This window comes from Gopherus flavomarginatus, chromosome 4, assembly GCF_025201925.1.
Source record: "Gopherus flavomarginatus isolate rGopFla2 chromosome 4, rGopFla2.mat.asm, whole genome shotgun sequence".
Classification (NCBI taxonomy): domain Eukaryota; kingdom Metazoa; phylum Chordata; order Testudines; family Testudinidae; genus Gopherus; species Gopherus flavomarginatus.
In genome coordinates, this window is record NC_066620.1 from 152,510,349 (window position 1) to 152,530,389 (window position 20,041).

Consider the following 20,041-nt stretch of genomic DNA (forward strand, 5'->3'; position numbering starts at 1 on the left):
AACAAGTAAATAACTTTTCCTTATTCACTTTCTCCACACCACTCATGATTTTATATACCTCTGTCATATCCCCCCTTAGTCTCCTCTTTTCCAAGCTGAAAAGTCCTAGCCTCTTTAACCTCTCCTCGTATGATACCCGTTCCAAACCCCTAATCATTTTAGTTGCCTTTCTCTGAACCTTTTCTAATGCCAGATATCTTTTTTGAGATGAGACCACATCTGTACGCAGTATTCAAAATTTGGGCGTATCATAGATTTATAGAAGGGCAATAAGATATTCTCCTTCTATTCTCTATCCCTTTTTTAATGATTCCTAACATCCTGTTTGCTTTTTTGACTGCTGCTGCACACTGTGTGAATGCATTCAGAGAACTATCCATGATGACTTCGAGATCTCTTTCCTGATTAGTTGTAGCTAAATTAGCCCCCGTCATATTGTATGTATAGTTGGGGTTATTTTTCCCAATGTGCATTACTTCACATTTATCCACATTAAGTTTCATTTGCCATTTTGTTGCCCAATCACTTAGTTTTGTGAGATCTTTTATAGACTCATAGATTCTAGGGTCAGAAGGGACCAATGTGATCATCTAGTCAGACCCCCTGCACAAAGCAGGCCACAGAACCCTACCCATCCACTTCTATAACAAACCCCTAACCTATGTCCGAGTTATTGAAGTCTTCAAATTGTGGTTTGAAGACCTCAAGCTGCAGAGAATCCACCAGCAAGTGATCCATGCCCCACGCTGCAGAGGAAGGCGAAAAACCTCCAGGGCCTCTGCCAATCTGCCCCAGAGGAAAAGTTCTTCACAGTCTGCTTTGGTCTTAACTATCTTGAGCAGTTTAGTATCATCTGCAAACTTTACCACTTCACTGTTTACCCCTTTCTCCAGATCATTTATGAATAAGTTGAATAGGATTGGTCTTAGGACTGACCCTTGCGGAACACTACTAGTTACCCCTCTCCATTCTGAAAATTTACCATTTAGTCATACTCTTTGTTCCCTGTCTTTTAACCTGTTCTCAATCCATGGAAGGCTCTTCTCTCTCATCCCATGACAACTTAATTTACGTAAGAACCTTCAGTGAGGACCCTTTGTCAAAGGCTTTCTGGAAATCTAAGTACACTATGTCTGCTGGATCCCCCTTGTCCACATGTTTGTTGACCCCTTCGAAGAAGTCTAATAGATTAGTAAGACATGATTTCCCTTTACAGAAACCATGTTGACTTTTGCCCAACAATTTATGTTCTTCTATGTGTCTGACAATTTTATTCTTTACTATTGTTTCACCTAATTTGCCCGATACTAACATTAGACTTACTGGTCTGTAATTGGCAGGATCACTTCTAGAGCCCTTTTTAAATATTAGCGTTACATTAGCTATCTTCCAGTCGTTGGGTACAGAAGCTGATTTAAAGGACAGGTTACAAACCATAGTTAATAGTTCCCAATTTCACATCTGAGTTCTTTCAGAACTCTTGGGTGAATACCATCTGGTCCCAGTGACTTGTTACTGTTAAATTTTTCAATTAATTCCAAACCTCCTCTAATGACACTTCAATCTGTGACAATTCCTCAAATATGTCACCTATAAAGGACGGCTCAGGTTTGGGAATCTCCCTAACGTCCACAGCCATGAAGACTGAAGCAAAGAATTAATTTAGTTTCTCCACAATGACTATGTCGTCTTTAAGTGCTCCTTTTGTATCTCGATCGTCCAGGGTCCCCACTGGTTGTTTAGCAGGCTTCCTGCTTCTGATCTACTTAAAAAACATTTTGTTGTTACCTTTTGAGTTTTTGACTAGCTGTTCTTCAAATTCCTTTTTGGCTTTTCTTATTACATTTTTACATTTAATTTGGCAGTGTTTATGCTCTTTTTTATTTACCTCACTAGGATTTGACTTCCACTTTTTAAAAGATGCCTTTTTATCTCTTGCTGCTTTTTTTACATGGTTGTTAAGCCACAGTGGCTCTTTTTTAGTTCTTTTACTGTGTTTTTTAATATGAGGTATACATTTAAGTTGGGCCTCTGTTATGGTGTCTTTGAAAAGTGTCTATGCAGCTTTCAGGGATTTCACTCTAGAAACTGTACCTTTTAATTTCTGTTTAACTTTCCTCCTCATTTTTGCATAGTTACCCTTTCTGAAATAAAATGCCACAGTGTTGGGCTATTGAGATGTTCTTCCCACCACAGGGATGTTAAATGTTATATTATGGTCACTATTTCCAAGCGGTCCTGTTATAGTTACTTCTTGGACCAGATCATGTGCTCCACTAAATTGTGAATTGCCTCTCCCCTTGTGGGTTCCTGTATCAGCTGCTCCAAGAAGCAGTTATTTAAAGTATTGAGAAATTTTGTCTCTGCATTTCGTCCTGAGGTGACACGTACCCAATCAATATGGGGATAATTGAAATCCCCCACTTTTATTGTGTTCTTTATTTTGATAGCCTCTCTAATCTCCCTTAGCATTTCATAGTCACTATCACTATCCTGATCAGGCGGTTGATAATAGATTCCTACTGTTATATTCTTATTAGCGCATGGAATTACTATCCATAGAGATTCTATGGAACATGTGGATTCATTTAAGATTTTTACTTCATTTGATTCTACATTTTCTTTCACATATAGTGCCACCCTTCCCCGCATGACCTGTTCTGTCCTTCTGATATATTTTGTGCCCCAGAATGATTGTATCCCATTGATTGTCCTCACTCCACCAGGTTTCTGTGATGCCAATGATACCAATATCCTCCTTTAACAAGGCACTCTAGTTCACCCATCTTATTATTTAGACTGCTAGCATTTGTGTACAAACACTTTTAAAAATTTGTCACTGTTTATTTGTCCACCCTTTTCTGATGCGTCAGATTCTTTTTTTATGTGAATGTTTCTCATCTGATCTGGCCCATACTTTATCCTTTTTCATCCTCTCCTCCTGACTAAAACCTAGAGAATGTCTATCAATAGACTCTCCTCTAAGAGAAGTCTCTGTCTGATCCATGTGCTCCTCTGCAGTAATGGGTTTTCCCCCATCTGTTAGTTTAAAAAGTGCTCTGCAGCCTTTTTAGTGTTAAGTGCCAGCAGTCTGGATCCACTTTTGGTTTAGGTGGAGCCCATCCTTCCTGTATAGGCTCTCCCATCCCAAAAATCTCCCCAGTTCCTAATAAATCTAAACCCCTCCTCCCTACACCATCGTCTCATCCATGCATTGAGACTTTGAAGCTCTGCCTGCCTACCTGGCCCTGCGCGTGGAACTTGAAGCATTTCTGAGAATGCCACCATAGAAGTCCTGGATTTCAGTCTCTTTCCTAGCAGCCTAAATTTGGCCTCCAGGATGTCTCTCCTATCCTTCCCTATGTCATTGGTCCATACATGTACCACAGCCACTGGCTCCTCCCCAGCACTACACATAAGTCTATCTAGATGCCTCGAGAGATCCGCAACCTTCTCATCAGGCAGGCAAGTTACCATATAGTTTTCCCAGTCATCACAAACCCAGCTATCTATGTATCTAATGATCGAATCTCCCATCACTAACACCTGCCTTTTCCTATTGACTGGAGTTCATTCCCCTGGTCAGATAAGCTCAGTGCGAGAGGATACCCCAACATCATCTGGAAGGAGGGTTCCAACTATGGGAAGGTTTCCCTCTGCTCCCATTGACTGCTCTCCTTCCCTGAGCCTTTCATCCTCCTTAACAAAGCAGGGGCTGTCTGACTGGAGGTGGGACAATTCCACAGTGTCCCAGAAAGCCTCATCAACATACCTCTCTGCCTCCCTTAGCTTCTCCAGTTCCGCCACCCTGGCCTCCAAAGCCTGAATGCCGTCTCTCTGAGGGCCAGGAGCTCCTTGCACAGAATGCACACATACACCACCTGCCCACAGGGCAGGTAATCATGCATGCTACACTGAGTGCAATAAACAGGATAGCCCCCACTCTGCTGCTGGGCTTCTACCTGTATTCTCTCCTACAGGTATCTAGATTAATGATAGGGTTTTTGTTTAAATCAAGAAGTTTTGATTATAGTTTAGTTTAAAGGTTTTAAAGGGTGGCACATGTCCCTCACCCCTTCCAACTCCCTCTTGAAACTCCCTGTTAGTGGTCCCTGGTCGCAAAGCTCCCTGGTCGCTGACTCACTGCTTTATAAAGCCCTGGTCTCCCTGATAGTCCCACCCCCTGGCTAAGGCTCAGCCAATGAACAGAGGCTTCTAGATTTCAAACCTTGTTTAGAAGCTCACAGCTTCCAATTGCAGGCCACAGCACACAGTCCTTCAAACAAACACACACACACAGGCAGGCAGGCAGACAGACAAACACAAGCTCAGCACACAGCCAGTAACCCCCAAACACAAACACACACTACAGACTGCCACTTTCCTCAAGGGTCCCATATTTGCTCCTCCTTCACCTGGAGAACTCCCTCTCAAAACTCCCTATTAGTGGCTCCTGTTCACAAAGAGACAGGGACTGGGGAGCAGTGGGGATCTAAGACCTGGTACCACTTCATTTTCCAGGGACTCACAAAAACTGGGAAGGGCTCGGTCACTCCTCAGAGGGAACTGAAAAATTTGATTCTGGATCAAATATTCATGAGCTGTGGGATTCCCTCAATAGACTTATTTGCTACCACTGTAAACAAGAAGTTCCCCCACTTTTCTCCCAAAAAGGACTGAGTCGAGGTTCACTGGCAGATGCTTTTCTGATTTGGTGGGGAAAGGTTCTGCTGTGTCTCTCCTCCCACTGTAATTAATTCCAAGGAAAATACATCAAGATAAGGCTGATAATATAATGTTTGAGCAAATCTGTTTTGGTTTTCTGACCTGTCAGTAGATCCACTCTTTCCACTTCCAATTCTTCCATACATTTTTTCAGAATCGTGATCTGGTGGTGCACAATATCTGACAGCATGGAAGCTACCTGGTTAAATTCCATTGATAGATGATGTTCCAAGGCAGTTCAGAAGGTTCTGATTCAGAGCAGAAAGGCTAATATATAAAACGAAATGGAATTATTTTTGCTTGTGGACTATTGAAAGACATTCAACTTTGGGAGTCTTCCGATTTTTTTATCTTCGACTACCTGTTGTTGCTAAAGCAGTCAGGATTTTCAATTATGTATATCAGTCACAATCTCCACATGTTGGAGTCATTCTGTTTTTTTCCCATCCTACTGTATCAAGATTTTTGAAAGGGCTGACTCGTATATTTCCACCAGTAAAGGAAATGTTTCCTACATGGGAGTTGAATGTGGTGTTTCTAGCATTAATAGACTCTCCCTTTGAACCTATATAATTGTTTTTGTTGTTCCATCTTTCCATGAAAACTGCATTTTTAGCTGTCACTTCAGCTTGCAAGATGAGTGAAATATAGGCCTTGACAACAGTACTTCATTAAAACTTCACCCAACATACTTACTGAAAATTGTTTTGGATTTTCATATAAATCAAATTATATATTTGCCCGTATTTTTCCTCTAGCCACATAAACATCCTGCTTAGACCAGATTTCATACATTTGATGTTCTCTGAGCTTTGTCCTTGTACCTCTTTAGAACAATGCCATTTCGTATATCATCCAGACTTTTGGGGGCTTTTGGTAACAGGTTTCAGGGTCAGACTGTGTCCTTTCAGGGCCTCTCGAAGTGGGTTTCAGATTGCATTAAGATCTTCTGTGCTGGAAATAAACTCTTTCCCTCTAGAGTTATGGTGCACTCTAGTAAGGCTAATGTGACATCTGCAGCTTGTTTTAGGGAAGTTCCTGTTTGAGATTTGTAGGGCACCTACTTGGGGTTCTGTTCATACCTTTACTAATTACTACTCCATTGCAAGTATCAGAGGGTAGCCGTGTTAGTCTGGATCTGTAAAAGCAGCAAAGAATCCTGTGGCACCTTATAGACTAACAGACGTTTTGGAGCATGAGCTTTCGTGGGTGAATACCCACTTCCTCCATTACATGCATCTGAGGAAGTGGGTATTCACCCACGAAAGCTCATGCTCCAAAACGTCTGTTAGTCTATAAGGTGCCACAGGATTCTTTGCTACTCCATTGCAGCAGCTTCTAGATCAAATGCCCAATTCAGCAAGGCTGTCCTACAGATGTTATTTAAATAGGAGTCCTAAAACCCAGCTCTTTGATAGGTAACTGCTAGTCAGTCATCTACAGTGGGATCCATGTAGACAACTGTTGGAAGAAGAAAGAGAGGTTACCTACCTTACAGTAACTGGGATATTCTGTGTTGCTGAAGGAACTGAGTGGTGGTTGGAGCTGCTCTGCCCTTTTTGCTCTTGGGAGGGGTGTGAGAGCATGCGTTATGTGCATGTGCAGCCCCAGGGAACGCTGCAACTGAGATTCCGGCTCACTTGCATGGGGCAAACACAACTACAGTGGCATCCATGTAGATAAAGACACCTTGAAGAACTCCAGTTACTGTACGAGGTAAATAACCTCTCTTATTTCATGTTACACACTCATTGAAGCAAAGATCTCTATAGAGCTCTTGTCTCATTTAGTGTGCATCCTGCCAATGGGAGTTGGCATTTCCCATTACTGGCCAGGTGTCATCTTGCTCAGCTCCTGATCTGATCAAATGACTCTCAGCATAAGGTGGTGTGTTTGGCAAGATAGAGTATATGCTAACACAGCTGAGGTTAGAATCAAGATCATAATCTTTCTATTTTACTTTATTCTGAAGTTATTCTTAGTTTTGTTTATCTCTTTGATTTAATAAAAACAAAATAAAGCAAAACAAAGAAGACTCTCAATCTATATTGTAATTGCTCACTCGCAAGTATTTGCATCTTTTAGCTATATGAGTGCTTTGAAATCATTGATAATTTTTACTTAAAGCTTTGCAATGACTATTTCAAGAGTTGTCAAAAGAATTCATTTTGTATTTCAGGAACAGCGGCTGTGGCTGTTGCAGGTCTTCTAGCAGCTCTGCGCATCACTGAGAACAAGCTGTCAGATCATACTATACTGTTCCAGGGAGCTGGGGAGGTATCTTTATTACACAGCAAGGAAGCTTCTCATGTGAAAACCTTGCTTTTATTTCAGAACAAGTTACATGTATATGATCCATAATTGGTATTATTTAACCAAATAAGTATCCTATCACCTGCAAAAAAAATTATTTTCTTACTTCAGATGTACACTTTGTTGAAACTCCTTTAGTTCATCTGATCAAGATGGATATTTTCATAGGATGCTTTGGGCTAATTATAGTCCGCTATTAAAATGTCAAGTTCTTTGAATGATAGCCTCTATGTGTATTTCACGTGTGGGTGCCCATGAGCACCATGCACCTGAATCTGGAATTTTTTACAATCAGTATTCTTTGGCCCACATATGCTCAGTAGTTCTTGTTGTGCGCTGAACTGAGGGCTTAAAGGTTGCTGCATGCCAGTGCCTCTCCGGTTCAGTCTTAACTGCTGCATGGTCTGAATCCTTGCTGTCCTGAGATTTGTTTGTATTATGCCATTCCCGTAAATATATTGTATTTTTGTATATAATTGTTTTAGTAGTTTTCATATTGACAACATAGTAGATAGTTATTTCCCCCCTTCTCTTCCCCAGGAAATATTCTCTCCCCCCCGCAAGAATGCTGGGATAATGCTAGGGTTCTGGGGTTCAAAAACTGCTTCTTGCCCTCAATTCTTTTCTGTGCCCAATGAACATCAACACTGCTTCTGTTGCCTGGGGGAGTCTCACATTTCAGCCAAGTCCAGCATCTGCCACTCCTTTCCCCCCAGAAGTTGTGAGGGTCAGGAGCTGAGGCTAATGAAACATCCGATGGAGAAGGCAATGAGACCCCAATCAGGTCCAGGCTGGGGACTGACCCCGTACATCAATCTAAGCAAGTGGGCAGTGCCTCTTCGAGCACAAGCTCAGAAATAGAGGCTAAGAGTTCTAAGAAAAACTTCCCATGAAAGTAAGGGGTACTATGTTAGGTTGTCTACCTCACACAAGGTCTGAAGGGGTATATTAGGCCAATTAACCTGTAGGTTGTACCTGGAGGAAAGGCAAGGTGTGCTAAAGCCTAACTGCTGATGAAATCCAGCTGGGGAAGGACTTGGGTGGCGTTTATAAAGAGAGGAATTTCACAATAGATGGGGACTGCAATGAGGTAAGCCTGCAGTAATGCTCCCTGATACAAGGGGGAGAACAGAAGACTGAGAAAGAGCAAGGTAGGGAGCCGTCCAGGGAAGGAACAGTACATTCTGAAAGGGATAGACCTGAACTGCTGGTTTGAGGGTCTCTGGATCTTAACCTGGAATAGACAGGAAGAGCTCATGTTCCCCTGCCAGTCGCTGCAGGAATGGTGCAAGCAGCTCAGTGTATATGGAGAGGGTCTGAGTCTTTGAGGAAGGAGATTCTGATAATACTCAGGAAGGGAAGGATGATGGTGACTTGGCCAGAGGGCTAAGACACAAAGGAGAGGCTCTGAGGCTCCTGACCAGAACAATGGGTTGAGTGACCACCTCACAGGGTGTGGACAGTGGTGAGCTAATTCCCCAGATGAGCCATGAAGAGGTGCCACTGAGCAGTAAGTAGTCAAGCCTGACTCCGTTACAGGCACTCTCATAGACATAGGGACAAACCATCTTGGTCCAAGATTGCACTGAAGAGAAAGGAAGCCTCCCTTATCCCATCAAAGTCAGGAGAACCTGCATGTATTGGGGTTAAGAACTTAAGCCTGAGTAAATCTTCTTGGCAGAAGAAAGTGGCATGCAAGGATATGGATCTGCTGGTCTGGCATCGATTTCAGTGGTAAAGGCTCAAGATAAACAGCTTCTGGTGTTCCCATCCACATCTAGAGCTGTTGTTGTACCTACAGCAACACATCTCCAGATGGATCCACCTTCCCCGTGACCAGGAAAATTCTGGTTTCGACTACTCCACCAGAGCTAACTGAGGTTATCTCCCAAGAGGACATATTTGCTGTCCCTTACCCACATTCACTCCTCTTATCAGGACTATCTCTATTTAGGTATGTTGTTACACCAGAGGAAGAGATTTTCCCAAGGATTCAGAGTAATTTTCCTGTCTCATCCACCAGCATCCATACACAGCTATCAGTACCATCAGTTATACTGGTAGTCCAGGATCTGGCCTTTTCTTCCAGTGAGTTGGAAGCTCCACAGGAGGCCCTGCAACTCTGGGTAAAGGTGGCCCTGGACAGAAGCCCTAGAAGATCAAGATTCTGGCCTGCAGCCAGACATGATTAGACAAGAGTGGTACTTTATGCCATGGAGTGCTCTCCTGTCAGTTGATCCATCCTACTGGAGGCTGTGGAAGCCCTACTCTGGACACCCAGGATTGGTGCATAAGCCTTATTTATCAATGATTATCCCCAACCATACCTGTTGAGTATTTTGAGGAAGGTGGTCAGCTGGTTCTGACAGTTTTGGGAGTGATTTCATTGTCTTTACCAGATGAGACAATTACTCCATCTTCTCTGTCTCTGCCATATCACCAAGATCAGGAGCTCATGCATGAAATGGTATCAGTGCTGGAGATTGAGATGAGGAAGTCCAGGAGCCTCAGCACAGGTTACTAGACATTTTTCAGCCTTCCTGTCCAAGTTGAGTGGCCCTCCCCATCAATGAGGCCATCACGGACCCAGCAAAAGACATTTCGGCACACTCCTGCTTCTTGTGCTCCTATCCCTAAGAGGGCCAAGAAGTGTTACTTTGTTTCATCTAGGGAGGGAGAGTTTTTATTCTTACCCCCATGGACAACTCCTTGATGGTGCAGGTGGCTACAGAGAGATCCAAGCAGCAACACTTCAAGGCTACTCCTTCTGATAAGGGACAGAAGCAGCTTGACTTCCTGGGAGAAGTCTTCTTTTTCACTTTCCTCCAACTCGAGATCTCAAATTATCAGGCCCACTTTGCCAAATATGATTTTACCAGTTTCTAAATTTTAAGGACAAGCTCCATGAGAAGGATAGAGTCCACCTCCAGGCATTAATGGAAAAAGGCAAATTGGTGGCCAAGACTTCCACCCAGGCAGTGCTGGACGTGGTAGATATTGTGTCTAGGGGAATGTTACGGCCATTGCTATGAGAAGAGACTTGTGGTTAATTCTCAAGTTTCTGTTGAGAGGTTCATAGTGCCATCCAGGATCTGCCCTTTGATGCTATCAATCTGTTCCATAAGAAAACAGATGAATCTCTCCACTCCCTCAAGGACAACTCTTTGCTCACTTGGCATCTATACCCATCCCCAAGAGAAAGCATCACACACAGGGGTAGAAGGTGAGGCTGCCTCCTAAGCCTTTTTATCATCAATGTCCTCAGGAGCCATTAAGTAAAGACAGAAGATTTATAAACCCAGGAACCCAGCCTCTGCAATGTCCACCACCACATCTTACTCTAACCTTCAGTCAGAGTTTATTTTGGCAGGACTGTCTAGGCCTGCATCCCTTTATTGAATCTTCTTCATTCTCTGCCTCAACTTTTTTGGAAGCTGCCTTATCTAATTTGCTGACAACTGGAGGGCCTTAACTACTGATAAATGGATACTGGTAGTTATTCACGTTGGCTATCTGATCAACTTTCAGGCAAATCCTACCCAGAAACACCCTTCCCACTTCCCTTTCAGGGATCATTCTCACAAGGAGATTCTTTGACAGGAATTGGACTCACTTCTTCTCTAGGGAGCCATGGAAAGGGTTCAACTTCAATATCAAACATCAATTATTCCCCTTACTTCCTGCTTCCCGAAGAAAAATGTGGAGTGGAGGCCGATGCTCAACCTACAAATGCTGAGCATTTTCATCTGAAAACTAAAATTCCACATGTTCTGTTAGGCATCAGTAATTGCCTCTTCAGAGTAAGTTATGTGGTTCATGGCTCTTGACATGGAAGACACATACTTTCAAATAGACATTCATCCATTCCACAGATTCCTCTTTGGTCAAGACCATTACCAATGCAGAGTCCTCCCCTTTGGACTGGCCAGAGCAGCAGGGTCTTTACCCTGTTTTTTCAGTAGTGGCAGCTTTGGTGAGAAGAGAGGAATTTACTGTGTTCCCATACCTTGACAATTGGCTTCTGATGGGCAGCTTCTATGAAGAAATCCAGCAGGCAATCCAATTTCTGTCAGTCTGCTGCCTTGCCTAAGTGTCTACCTCAACCACAAAAATTCCACATTTACCTCCATGAGATCCATAAACTTAATACGTTGATGTTGGACTCAACCACAGCAAGAGCTTATCTACCTCTTGAGAGGTTTCAGGCCATGAGTGCTCTCACACACCAAGTTACCATCAGACTCTGCACTTCAATCAGAACTTTCCTTTCCCTCTTTATAGGCCTCATGCACACACATTATGCCATTTACCAGGCTTTATCTTCATTGTCTACAAGACTGTCTTCTCTCCGTATACTCATCAGAGTGGGGCAACATCAACAACAAGGTGACAATTCTGTCAAGGGTTTTGGACTCTCTTGTAAGGTGGACAAAGGCAGAGAAAGTTTGGTGGGGATCCCTTTCCTCACTCTGACTCCCAAGGCAACCATCATTACTGATGCCTCCCTCTTAGGTACGGGTGCTCATAAAGATGATCTTATGGTACGGGACATCTGGACCCCTCAGCAGTCCAGAATGCATATCAATATACTAGAACTCAGGGCAGTCCATCGAGCCTGCAATGCCTTCTTCCTACTAATCCGATCCAAGCACATCCAAATAATGTCAGACAGCATAGTTAGTAGTGATCAGACGACTAACATAATGAACAACAGTGTAAATGGGGTAGGATCTGAGGATAAAATAGGGAACAAACAAGTTAAGAATTACTTTGATAAATTAGATGTCTTCAAGTTGGCAGGTCCTGAAGAAATACATTCTAGAATACTCAAGGAACTGGCTGAAGAGATTTCTGACACACTAGTGATTATCTCTGAGCACTTGTGGAGGACAGGAACGATCCCAGAGGACTGGAAAAGGGCAAATATACTACCTATTTATAAAAAGGGAAATAAGGACAACCCAGAGAATTATAGACCAGTCAATACCTGGAAAGATAATGCTGCAAATAATCAATCAATCAGTCTGTAAGCACCTAAGCAATAATAAGGTGATAATTAACAGTCAACATGGATTTGTCAAGAACAAATTGAATCAAACCAACCTAATATCCTCATTTGATAGGGTAGTAAGCCTTGTTGATGGGGGGAAGGAGTAGATGTGATATCTCTCTACTTTAGTAACGCTTTTGATACTGTCTCACCTGACCTTCTCATAAACAAACTAGGGAAATATAGCCTAGAAGAATCTAACATAAGGTGAGTGCACAACTGGTTGGAAAACTATATTCAGAAAATAGTTATTAATGTTTCACAGTGAAGCAGGATGGCAGATGAAGTGGGTCCCTGCAGTGATCTGTCCTGGGTCCAGTTCTATTCAATATCTTTATAAATTATTTGGATAATGACATAGAGAGAACTCTTATAAAGTTTGAGGATGATACTCAGCTGAGAGGGGTTGCAAGTGCTGTGGAGGATAAGATTAGTAGTATGCAGAATGATCTTGACAAAATGGTCTGAAATAAACAGGATGAAATTTAATAAGGACAAATGCAAAGTACACCACTTAGGAAGGAACAATCAGTTGCACATATACAAAATGGGAAATCACTGCCTAGGAAGGAGTACTGTGAAAAGGATCTGGGGATTATAGTGCATCACAAACTACAGATGAGTCAACAGTGTCCTACTGTTGCAAAAAAAGCAAACATTCTGGAATGTATTTGCAGGAGTGTTAGGAGTGGGCAGCTCCTATGAAGAAACCCAATTTCTGATCAGTCTGTGCCTGCCTAAGTGTCTACCTCATTCTTTCACTCTGCTCAGCACTGATAAGACCTCAACTAGAATACTGTGTCCAGTTCTGGGCACCACACTTCGCTAAAGATGTGGACAAATTGGAGAAAGTCCAGAGGAACAGTAACTAAAATGATTAAAGACCTAGAAAACAGGACCTACAAGGAAAGATTGAAAAACTGGGTTTGTTTAGTTTGTAGAAGAGAAGACTGAGGGGGAACATGATAACAATCTTTAAGTATATAAGAAGTTGTTATAAAGAGGAAAGTGATCATGTGGAATAAGAACAGGAATACTTGTGACACGTTAGAGACTAACAAATTTATTTGAGCATAAGCTTTCGTGGGCTACAGTCCACTTCATTGGACGCAATAATTCTCCTTATACACTGAAAACAGGATAAGAACCAATGGGCTTAAATTGCAGCAAGGGAGATTTAGGTTAGAAATTGGGAAAAACTTCCTAATTGTCAGGGTAATCAAGCACTGGAGCAAATTAACCATGGAGGTTGTGGAAACTTGGAATTGGAAATTTTTGTGAACAGGTTAGACCAACACCTGTGAGGAATGATCTAGCCTAGATAATGCTTAGTCTCCCCTCAGTACAGGGGGCTGGACTAGATGACCTATTGAGATCCCTTCCAGTCCTACATTTCTATGATTCTATGATTATTCTGACTTTAAAGGAAAATAAAACCACTAGCACCTACCAGATCAGATCAGGCCCACATAGAGCATCAAGATCTGCATCTGTGATCTGAATGTATCGGAGACTTTAGAGATGCTTTCAACCTTTATGCACAAAGATCATTCCCCAGCTTTTGCTCCATATTGAGCAAATGGAAGAATCTCTGGTTAAATATTTTTCTGTTTAGCACTGTCATTGTGCTTGGTGCTGTACAAATCAATGGAAGACACAATCTCTGTCCCTATGAATTTATTCAGAATAAAACTGTATATTTCTAAAGCAAAACCCCAAACAATAAACTGTTGTTGGGCAGGAGAAGGGGGCTCCATTTGATTCTCAATGAAATTGCATAGTGGAGAACAAGAAGCAAACTGGTTAATGTTTGTATTGGGTTGATATTCAAAATTATTCAGTATTCCATTGGGGTTTTTTGTGATACACATCTACCGTGATATAACGCTGTCCTCGGAAGCCAAAAAATCTTACTGTGTTATAGGTGAAACCGCGTTACATCAAACTTGCTTTGATCTTCTGGAGTGCGCAGCCCTGCCCCTCCGGAGCACTGCTTTACCGCGTTATATGGGGTAGCATATCGGGGTAGAGGTGTATAATTCAAAAGAAATATAACTAGAATCCAGTAATAATACATGCATCTGGACAAAGAATTGAAAAATGGAACTTTTTTCTGGGAGAACAGCCAACAGTCTACAATTACAGAATACATGAGTAGTAGATAAGAGAAGATAGGCCTTTTTGATGGGCACTTTTAAGGATGACTTGAAATTCAAATACTAATGAGATTGTATATTACTTAAAGTGCAGTATGTGTTGTGTAGGTTCTTGAAATTTAAAACAAAAATAAAGGTTTTCTATAGGAAAATAAAAATCCTACTGCATTCTCAAAGATGTTGGAATAAATGTTAAAACTCATCTTAAAAAATTCAGTGTTAGTATTTATTTCCAATAGTGCCCACAATGTGCAAAGAGCTGTATAAACACAAAAGAAAGCATGGTCACATCAGTCAAAATTTAACTAGTGTACTTTGGAGTCTATAAAATATTATTTAAATTGTTATTCTTTAAAAGGAATCTTGAGTATTATTTGGGTATGTTTGTTTGTTTTATATTAGCTTTGGGTTTATTTATTTATATTTATTTTTACTGTTTAAACTGTGTTGTGAAAACCAGATAATCATGTATGGTTAGTGAATTCTTCTTCAATAATTAATGTGTTTGTGCCTGAATACTACCTAAGCAGAACTGAAACAACTGAGACATTTTCTAATCTGAGCTGAATACCTAATGAAGTCTGAATATTTCAAACCCTACTTGAGTTACAGTCTGTACCACATTGAATGTACCACATAAGTAATCATCTGCTTCTCCCTGCTTTCTCCATTGTCTAGATAATACATGTGTGGGGTTGCAGTGCTCAGAGACCATATTCACTTCAGTACCACCGCTGCACTCCACTCTATACAAATATATTGGGCTGGTTTTAAAAAATTCAATAAACTTATTTTTATTCAAACCAAACTTTGTTGGTGGTAGTAGAGTAGTCACATGGGGTTCTGATTCTCTATCATATTTTATTGTCTAATGTAAAACAGCAGATTCCATTAATTATGTGAGGAGGAGAGGAAGCGTAAACATAATAAAACTCAGTCATGAATCTGACTATCTTTGTTTTTTATATGATATCTATCACCACCATATCCAGCATTGTAAAAGATACATTTTCTGGTATGTTTAATTTATGAAAATATCATTGTACAGCTTTAATTGTTACTGAAATTAACAGTTTTAAAGTAATAGAAAAAATAGTATCATATGTTATTGCATTCTCTTTCTTTTCCAGTTTCATATATTAATTTTCTTTTCCCCTTTCTCCTTTTAAGGCTGCCCTTGGGATAGCAAATCTGGTTATTATGGCTATGCAAAAAGAAGGAACACCTGAACATGAGGCCATCAAAAAGATATGGATGGTTGACTCAAAAGGATTAATAGTTAAGGTAATACAATATTTTTCCTTGCTATAAGAGCAGTGTTAAAATTATGCTCATCATTCGGCATCAGCCAGATGCAGAAACAGCTTTTTGGATATGCTGAAGCTATTAACTATCTTTTCTAATACCTACATACTTAACATTTCTAGGTAACATTTCGGAGGTACAACCCAGACCAGTAAGGGATGTGTTACTGTCTGCCCTGTAACCCAAGGTGTTTCACAGTGCTTTTCTTTTGTAGCTCCCAACCTGAGCCACTCACAAGCAGCCTACTAGCATGCAGGTCACACCCTAAGTGCTTGTGTGCTAGACAGCCCAGGTTCAGCAGCTCTGATACTAGCAGTGTTTCTACAGCTCCATAGCTCTATGCTGGCTTCCACCAGCCTTGGTTACTACTAGCAGAGTGACCCCCAACACACTCCCAGTCCTGAATTTTCCCCAAAGTGTGCCTTCTGCAATATCCAACCCACTCCTGGACAGTTCAGAGAAATAATATGGTTAATTTGTTCCTCTAAAGACACAAATACAGAGCACAGCTTATTAACTTAACTGGGATGAATACATCCTTCCCTTTAAACACTGCCCTGGGTTGGTTCATAATAAAATAAAACAAACATGTTAACAATGGGACATAGGTTTAAGTGATGCTAAGTAAAAGAAATAAAGGGCTACAAGGAAATAAAATTGAAAACGTGCATCTAAAAGTCTAAAACTTAATTTAGCTAGTTACAGGCCTTGTTCTAGGTGTGTTACCAGTCATTCTCCTTCCCAGGCATCGCCGACTTTCTCTCTGTCAGGACCTTCCACAAAGGTAGAGGGTGCTGGTTTCCCTTTTCTTCCCTCCTGCATGGGTAGACTGTACAGCCTAATATCCAGGAGTATCTATAATTCCTGATGTCATGTTAATACATACAGTTCACAGTGATATTAATTACCAGTGTCATTAATTTTCAGAAAAGACCTCGTTCTATATACTTTTATAATGTAGTAATATTGTATACGATCAGTTGAATCAGTTGCTTAACACTTGAGGTTCAGCTCCCTGTCTTGATAGACCAGTAAACATTTGATAGGGATTCTTCTGAGGTTACCCCTCAAAGTAAAGTTTATTCAAGCTGTGAGGAATGTGAAATGGAGTTTGGTGGTAAAGGAAGCTTCATGCTCCTTCTTCTCCCACTTGTTAGCTAATAGGTTTATTTACCTAATATGTAAAAATAGATTTTCATTGTCTTTGCCTGATGATTGGGCTGGTCAGAGAATCTAATGTACATTCCTTTGTGTAAGCAGGCCTGTTTACCAACTCCTTCTGACATGCCTAGCTTGAACAGATTTTAATAATCATTCCAGCATATGTCCATTATTCTTAATATCCACCACTTACTTACATCACTGAAGGCTATTAATGATCAGTGAGTTATTAGTTTTCAAATGATACCTCCCAGGGCATATTTTGTACAAAGATTATTACAAGAGTGTGTAGGTTATGAATACAGGGGCGCTTAGTGTCAAATCCTGCTCACAGTGAGGTCAACGGCAAAATTCCCATGTCATTTCAGTGGGAACAAGATCAGGTGCATAGTCCCTATGTTATCCCTACTGGAGACAATAATTTCTAGCGCCTTTTGTATTAAAGAGATTTTATAACAAGCCATTTAAAACAAAAATAGAAGAGAAATGTTCTACTTGTGTTTTTTTATGTTTCTCATGTAAACATGACTGTGTGTATGTTTTTAAATAACGTTAGTTAATATTTGTGTGTGTGTATATATAATATATGCTTGATGTTAGCGTAATATTCAGGGAGAAATTCTTTTAAAGGGGAACAAAAAAGATTAACATTATGAAGAATAATATTTTTCTGATGTTGTTGCAGCTATATCAGACTTTTGCATGGACTTAGCTATGTTGCATCAAATAGATTTTATGCACAGGCATAAAGCTTATGTCACAGATGCTGTGATCTGTAATGCTATCAACAGTGGTCAGAAATTTGAAGTTGCTAAGAGACTTCATGAGCCATTCTTACCTCATTTTGTTCACATGCCAAACTAAAGAAACATAAACATTCCAAATGCCAAACTAAAGAAACCTATGTGTTTTAAGTGGTGGTTATATATTTAATAGCTTGTGAGTTACTTAAAATAAAGGAAACGTGAGAGCTCAATTAACCTCACTTTTTCACGTCTTTCATATTGTTGGCATTCCAAACTTTCATGATGATTTTTCTTGGAGGAAAAAAAGTTCAATTCACAAATATAACAGCTTTGTTCCCCTTTGAATTCCTATACTTCTTTTATAACTGGTTACCCCCACATCAACTGCATCTGTTCTGTCATTAGTTTGTAAAATCAGAGACAACGGTGCTGAGTTTTATTAAACTGCACTATAGCAGCACTGTTCACAGCACTGTAGTAAAAATAGTAGAATCATTAAAATTAGAGAGGTAAAAGATGTCACCTAGGCCAATGCCCTACCAATAAGCTGAGAGGTGGGATGAATGAGTATAGGAAAATTCTAATACCTCATAGACTTTAAGGTCAGAAGGGGCCATTATAATCATCTAGTCTGACCTCCTGCACAATGCAGGCCACACAATCTCACCCATTCACTTCTATAACAAACCCTTAACCTATGTCTGAGTTATTGAAGTCCTCAAATTGTGGTTTGAAGACCTCAAGCTGCAGAGAATTCTCCAACAAGTGACCCATGCCCCATGCTGCAGAGGAAGGCGAAAAACCTCCAGGGCCTCTGCCAATCTGCCCTGGAGGAAAATTCCTTCTGGATCCCAAATATGGCGATTAGTTAAACCTGAACATGTGGGCAAGACTCATTAGCCAGCACCCAGGAAAGAATTCTCTGTGGTAACTCAGATCCCATCCCATCTAACATCCCATCACAGACCACTGGGCATACCTACCTGCTGATAATCAAAGATCAATTGCCAAATTAATTGCCAAAATTAGGCTATCCCATCATACCATCCCCTCCATAAACTTATCAAGCTTAGTCTTTAAAGCCAGATATGTCTTTTGCCCCCACTACTCCCCTTGGAAGGCTGTTCCAGAACTTCACTCCTCTAATGGTTAGAAACTTCCGTCTAATTTCAAGTCTAAACTTCCTAGTGTCCAGTTTATATCCATTTGTTCTTGTGTCTACATTGGTACTAAGCTTAAATAATTCCTCTCCCTCCCTAATATTAATCCCGCTGATATACTTATAAAGAGCAATCATATCCACCCTCAACCTTCTTTTGCTTAGGCTAAACATGCCAAGTTCTTTGAGTCTCCTTTCATAAGACAAGTTTTCCATTCCTTGGATCATCCTATAGCCCGTCTCTAAACCTGTTCCAGTTGGAAGTCATCCTTCTTAAACATGAGAGACCAGAACTGCACTCAGTATTCCAGATGAGGTCTCACCAGTGCTTTGTATAACGATACTAACACCTCCTTATCTTTGCTGGAAATACCTCGCCTGATGCATCCTAAAACCGCATTAGCTTTTTTAACAGCCGTATCACATTGGCGGCTCATAGTCATCCTGTGATCAACCAACACTCCAAGGTCCTTCTCCTCCTCTGTTACTTCCAACTGATGTGTCCCCAATTTATAACTAAAATTCTTGTTATTAATCCCTAAATGCATGACCTTGCACTTTTCACTATTACATTTCGTCCTATTACTATTACTCCAGTTTACAAGGTCATCCAGATCTTCCTGGATGATATCCCGTCCTTCTCTGTATTGGCAATCCCTCCCAGCTTTGTGTCATGAACAAACTTTATTAGCACATTCCCGCTTTTTGTGCCAAAGTCAGTAATAAAAAGGTTAAATAAGATTGGCCCCAGAACTGATACCTGAGGAACTCCACTAGTAACCTCCTTCCAGCCTCACTGTTCACCTTTCAATATGACCCGTTGTAGTCTCCCCTTTAACCAGTTCCTTATCCACCTTTCAATTTTCATATTGATCCCCATCTTTTCCAATTTAACTAATAATTCCCCATGTGAAACCATGTCAAATGCCTTACTGAAATCAAGGTAAATTAGATCCACTGCATTTCCTTTGTCTAAAAAATCTGTTACCTTCTCAAAGAAGGAGATCAGGTTGGTTTGGCACGATCTACCTTTTGTAAAACCATGTTGTATTTTGTCCCAATTAGCATTGACCTCAATGTCCTTAACTACTTTCTCCTTCAAAATTTTTTCCAAGACCTTACATACTACAGATGTAAAACTAACAGGCCTATAGTTACTCGGATCACTTTTTTTCCCTTTCTTAAAAATAGGAACTATGTTAGCAATTCTGCAGTCGTACAGTACAACCCCTGAGTTTACTGATGGGCTTGCAAGTTCATGTGCCAGTTCCTTTAATATTCTTGGATGAAGATTATCTGGGCCCTCCGATTTTGTCCCATTAAGCTGTTCGAGTTTGGCTTCTACTTTGGATGTGGTAATATCTACCTTGAGCTCCTCATTAGCCTTATTAAAGACTGAGGCAAAATATTTATTTAGATATTGGGC

General features: G+C 40.8%; 1 protein-coding gene across 2 annotated transcripts in view; it reads left to right on the top strand.

Annotated features, from left to right (window-relative positions):
- ME1 (malic enzyme 1) overlaps positions 1–20,041 on the top strand; it is a 367,704-nt gene that overhangs the window by 284,468 nt on the left and 63,195 nt on the right. For both annotated transcript variants that reach the window (XM_050950148.1, XM_050950149.1), the window contains exons 8-9: positions 6,905–7,002; positions 15,415–15,528. In XM_050950148.1, the coding sequence (XP_050806105.1) occupies positions 6,905–7,002; positions 15,415–15,528 (212 nt within the window). The remainder of the gene's footprint in view (positions 1–6,904; positions 7,003–15,414; positions 15,529–20,041) is intronic.